At 36.5% G+C, this 5,850-nt stretch overlaps 1 protein-coding gene across 1 annotated transcript; it reads right to left on the bottom strand.

The window, feature by feature from the left end:
• Positions 1–480: 480 nt before the first annotated feature.
• LOC135080967 (uncharacterized) lies at positions 481–1,479 on the bottom strand. The gene has a single exon (XM_063975689.1). The coding sequence runs from the start codon at positions 1,477–1,479 to the stop codon at positions 481–483; it is 999 nt and encodes a 332-aa protein (XP_063831759.1).
• Between the last annotated feature and the right edge of the window lie 4,371 nt (positions 1,480–5,850).

Genomic DNA, 5,850 nt, shown 5'->3' with positions numbered 1-5,850 from the left:
TTACAAAATGATCAAGTGAAGACCTTAACACTGGCGGTGGGAGATAAACTGCACAGAACGTAATTGTTATTAAAGGTTTAGTGTTTGGAATGGTAACCATAACCCATAGATCCTCGCACTCGCTCTCCCAGTTGTACATTCGAACAGCTCCAAGTTTACTTGAGACAGCTATGAGAACTCCTCCGCCTATGTTTTTAGAATTAAAATGTGAAATTCCTCTGTCACGTCTATGAACAATGTATCTCCCATCAAACAGTTCTGAGTTTGATATGTTTTCATTTAACCATGTTTCTGTTAAAATTATAATATCGTAATTTGAACAAGCGAGGTTACAATAAAAATTGTGAGTTTTGGTGCGCAAGCCGCGCACATTCTGGTAATATATTTTTAAATTATCGAATTTTATAAAATAGTAGTATAAAAGTAACATGCAAAAATAATAAAAAAATATGTATTGGAGTTAATAAAAAAGCTAAAACACTACTTTAACTTATTGAGATAGTCTTTGTCTCTGATCAAGACGTATGCAGAATCATCAGTCTTGCGCATAAAAATTCTGCCATTCCGGACCCACACGTGCTTATATCCTATTTCTTTGCCTTTAATCCTGGCCGCCGCATGTAAAGATTTGTTTGCGGGTGATAAGTGTTCCATGATGTAAATTGGGTGTTTTTCGCCTGCAATACCAATGTGTCCGGAGTTCAATTTATTGGATTTATTTAATTTATTGAACTTAATATTAGCTGCTAGAAGGTCGTCGCGTATCCTAGTGGATGACAGTTTAACAATTATGGATCTGGGACGGGTGTTCGACTTGTCGCCTTTAGCAACGCGAACACAGTGAAGTACATTTTCCTCTGTAAGATTGCAGCCCACTGTTCTTGCAATCTGCATTATAATGGAGTTCAGATTTTCATTCCTGTTTTCTGGTACACACTGCACCTCCACGTTGTTCATTCGCGCATTTTGTTCCAGGAAGTTAATTTTATTTGTCAGTTCCGTTACACTGCTCTGCATCGCACTATTTTCCATCTTGACATTTTCCATCTCCTTCGTTAGAGTTTCATGATTCTTGCTAGCGTTTTCGAACTTTTCATTGATAAAATCCATTGAATTCTTGACAGATTCAATTTCCTGTTTTAATGAAGATAATTCCTTATTGATAGTGTTTGAAATAGTTTGTGAAATAGTTTCGCCTATCTGTATCATAAAGAGGTTCATCTGTGTTTGCACAACCTCATTCACTATGTCACGCACATCTTGTTGTGTGACTGGCGTCACTATTTCTCGCACATCTTGTTGTGTGACTGGCATCACTATTTCTCGTACATCTTGTTGTGTGACTGGCATGGAACCTGATTGCGAATTGGGAGACGTAGACATAGCCTGTCTCTTGTTAGGCCTGTTTGTCACGTAGGACTGTTGGTCTTTATGGCAATCAGTAGCCTTTTTCGGTGTTGGAGGCGGTGTTCTTTTCATTTTGGTAGACATTATAAAATAGAAAAAGAAAACAAAACCAAAAAAGAAGAAAAAAATATTCTTTGTACGGGATTCGATCTTGGGGCACCGCGTCTCGTTAGTGCGTGTTTCTTCCACTGAGCCAACGCTTCACTTAGCCGTGTCCAAATTACGCTACCCAAATAAGCACGGCGTGTAGTCGGTGAGTAATGATGTGCGAACTTTCTATTTCCAAGGACACGACGGCCGGCGCACGCACAGATACCGCACTCAAATACGCACTGTTTTGCACTGTATAGCGGGTATTATTATGTTTATTAACACTTATAAATTATTGTTTACACTTTGTTTAGATGCACTGTTCAATAGTTTATGTTTTAAGGAGTCTTTTAATCAAAAAAATATTGTATATCGACAACTTTATCCATTTTTAAGAGTAAAAATTTAGCAGCGTAGTCTTCCGTTAGTGTTGCCGCTCGGGCGGCGCGCGCGTAATGAGGAAAACCTGGCCATAAATCATATGAATGCAATAATAAAGGAAAAGTACTTTCATCACCTGTTATAAATGCGGAAAACACAAATCATATGAATGCAAGAATAATGGAAAAGTACCGGAGCAGAGGAGAAATAATGCAGAGCCGTGGCAGAGGACGAGGATTACGAGGACATCAACCGTCATCTTTAATAAATCAAAGTGACTTGCGAGTGAACAAGAAATGTTAACCGTTGCTGGTAATGATTCTGAAATTAATTTAATTACGCGCGAGCGATAAGGATGGGTAGCTTGGGGTCATTGGACGGGATTCTACGTGCTTACGGACCAGGCTTTAGCTCATCACCGAAACTTGTTTTATCAACATGACGAAGCACCACTACATTACGGATTCCGAGTGCGTGGTTACCTTAATCGAGTGTTTGGAAACCAGTGGATCGGGCGTGGTGGACCTGTGCTCTGGCCACCACCACGCTCCCCAGACTTAGTATTTGTGGGAAATTATAATAATTGTTGCATGTAATGCAAAAGAAATTTTGAACGAAGAAGCGTATACAATAGATCGACCTGAAGAGAAAAATCTTTGTCTATGAAATGTACAGAACCATTACAGACTTATTTAATCAAGTTTTGCTCGATAATAAGCGATCTACAAGTACTAATACAAGAAGACGACAAAAGCTACCTTCTATCCTCACTACCCAAGGAATATGATCATGTCATAACATCAATTGAAACAATGGCATCGGAGAAGAATTTGTTTGAGCTTTCACTTTGTAAAAGCCAGATTACTGGACGCACAAACTAAATTCAATGTGAATAGTGAAGACCATGAAGAAAAGGCTTTCATCACCTGTTATACATGGGGAAAACCTGGTCATAAATCATATTATGAATGCAAGAATAAAGGAAAAGTACCGGAGCAGAGGAGGAATAATGCAAGGAGCCGTGGCAGAGGACGAGGATTACGAGGACATCAACCGTCATCTTTAATAAATCAAAGTGACTTGCGAGTGAACAAGAAATGTTAACCGCTGCTGGTAATGATTCTGAAATTAATTTAATTGTGGATTCCGGCAGCGCACAACACATTGTAAGTAATGATTATGAAAAATACATGTCAAATGTTAAAAGTTTGGATAGTTTGGAATGGTCAATACGTAACAACAAATGAAATTGGAACTTTGATATTTAAACATAAAAATACGAGTAGATGCTTTAATCGTTGAAAATGTCACTTATAACTGAAACTGGATTTTTTGTAAATTTCAATAAAAATAATGTCATAATAAATTCAAATTCAAAATATTTTATTATTTCAAACTACAGTTGGTCCATGGGTATGATAGTACAAATGAAATATAACTTATGAGTAGTGTTAGTAACAGGTAGGACGATATTTTATTTTAATTTATCTCATTTTATCATGTACCTAAGGCACTAATAAAGGGCACACATGTTAATTTTGTTGGCTATTCCGAAACAATAGATAACATAATTGGACGCCAATAAGCAATACCATGTTAACCCACAAGTCGGCCATTTTGAGAAAATCGATGTTAAAGTTTCAGATAACACATTGCCCCCCAAATTTAAACGGTTAGTGATAAGGTCATATTAATTGTTACCCACTGCTTTCTAATATTGATTGCTCTCATTGGAAATAGTTAAATTACGCAATATCAAGTAATAATGCAATTATTTAACTGTTTTGCTATTGCGAAATCCGGAATCACACTAAATTTGAGTCGAAATAGTGTCAAGAAGCTTGAAACGTTTTTGAAAAACTCCTAAACCAGGGTACTATTTGTTCTACGTAATGTCAAGAGACATAACACTGTGTTGCTTAATTAGTTAGACACCGTAATAAAATAAGCTAAAAAGTCAAACATCAAACTAAGGCACATAGTTTTATTTTTTGGCACATTATAAGTAGGTCCTCGTTGTTTGTGATACGTGGACAATTAGACATATCAAAAATCAGCAGTCTTAAAAAACATCCCCATATAAAAATATGACAGTACTCAAGTAAGAAAGTAGGTACCTAACAAAAAATATTCATAACCTTCTTTAAGTATGTATGTATGTACCTTCTAAGGTAGGCTAGGCACTTATTGCAGATCAGTCTTAAAAGTTTAACGACATTGGTCTTCTATGGAATAAATCTATTACAAACACAACAAAAACGACTTAAAACATTACCTTTTAGCTAAAATAGATGTTAGTATCAAAAATACAGTCTTAATATAGCCTATACCTAGACTATAACACAATTAAACAATGTACCTAAACAACATGGCATACAAAATGAGATCACTCTTACGTTAAAACCGTCAAAAAATTAACAAGGCTTACGATAACAACAAAAACGAGATTCCTACACCTACTTCCTAAGTAGGTATCTAAAAATGTTGGATAGACATTTCCGTGACATTAATCTTAAAACAAAAGCTAACAACAACCCTAATCGCAGGTGGGCATCTGTAACTTATTAGAAAACAGCATAGGATAATAAATAGAAGCGCCAAAGTAACTTCAATATTATTCAGATACATCATCCAAATCAACGTCAAAATCTATATTGATACCAAATCCGTCAACATCATCTTCGAAATCAGCACTGTTCGCATTTTTCAAGAAATTGTAAAATGTCTTAGCATCCTGTGGTACTAATTTCAGAATTTCTTTCAAATCCTTGATTTTTGCGCTGGACAATTCACGACCTTCAGGATAAAGAACTGGTAGATCCGTCTGAAAGTCGATATTTAATTTTGTTTTACGACCCTTTGTCCCTTTGGAAAAGTCGGTGATTTTAGGCTCAGCATCCGCTAAATTCTCATTCATATAAATTTTTGCAGGTTCTTCTTTCCGCATGATAATTTCACAAGTTGATAACCATGAAATCTTCTGCTTGTTAATATCTGTTTTACGATTGGTTATACTGTCTTGAATTGGCGAAATAGAAAAGAAGTCTTCTTTGGTCATCCTTGTAACAGTAAATTTATTTTTACGCCTACATGACTCCATGACCTCAATATAGTCATCAGCAGTGTACAAACGGTTATGAGTCTTCAAGGCACATTCAACATCCCCAAATTCTGAATCGTTAGGTAGGTAGGTATGACCAGGCTGTAAGAATCTCAATGTTATTTTCTTCAATGTACTATGTCTTTGTAAAATATATTTCAGCATGAGAACTAGTTTTATACTTCTGTTTTGACCCCCGCATGAGTCAGCCCAGAGGATCAAATGGGTCGTTCCAATTTTTAAATAATCTTCAATATATCTCTTGAGGCACGAGCCCACTTCCTGAGTGCCTCGGCCAGACTCATACTCAACCCAGACATAAAAATAGCCTTTTCCGGAGCTACCACTATGTATTCCAAGATTGTGGAGATTCAACTGACGTTTGTAATAAACAATACTCGTAAGAACTTTCGGCAAGCACTGTGTGTCTTTTCTAAATCAAAAGTGAGCGTTTCAATTTCTGGGTTTGTTTTCGCTGATTCCAAATCCTGTTTCATTTGATTCCTCAAGTTGTAAGCTCTGTCCAAGTGTTCTTTGTGCTCTTGTTCTGCAGTTGAAGCTTCTGTACTTGTTGAAGCTTGTGAGCTTTTCAAAGCTTTGTAGCGATCGCATCGGTAACAAGTATCTTTCTGATTCTTTTTAAAACAAAGATTGAAATCTTCGTGGAAAACTTTGCTAAATTTAGACAAACTAACACCACTTGGATGTTTTTCTTTGTAGAGATCATACAGTTTTGCAATGTTGAGATTAGGTGCCAAGTACTTTGCAGTTGTGCTATTTCTCGAGTAGTGTGAAACGTATCTCGGAAAACTGTTGATAAAGGCTTTAATTTCAGCAAGTTTCTCAGGAGATGTAGCATTCTTTCCACCTGA

Source organism: Ostrinia nubilalis, chromosome 19 (genome assembly GCF_963855985.1).
Source record: "Ostrinia nubilalis chromosome 19, ilOstNubi1.1, whole genome shotgun sequence".
NCBI lineage: Eukaryota > Metazoa > Arthropoda > Insecta > Lepidoptera > Crambidae > Ostrinia > Ostrinia nubilalis.
Note: the sequence above shows the minus strand (reverse complement) of the source record. Positions and strands in the feature narration are given on the sequence as shown.

Bases quoted from the DNA above. Each gene is read 5' to 3' on its own strand.
- LOC135080967 (XM_063975689.1), bottom strand. From the start codon at position 1,479: ATGAAAAGAACACCGCCTCCAACACCGAAAAAGGCTACTGATTGCCAT.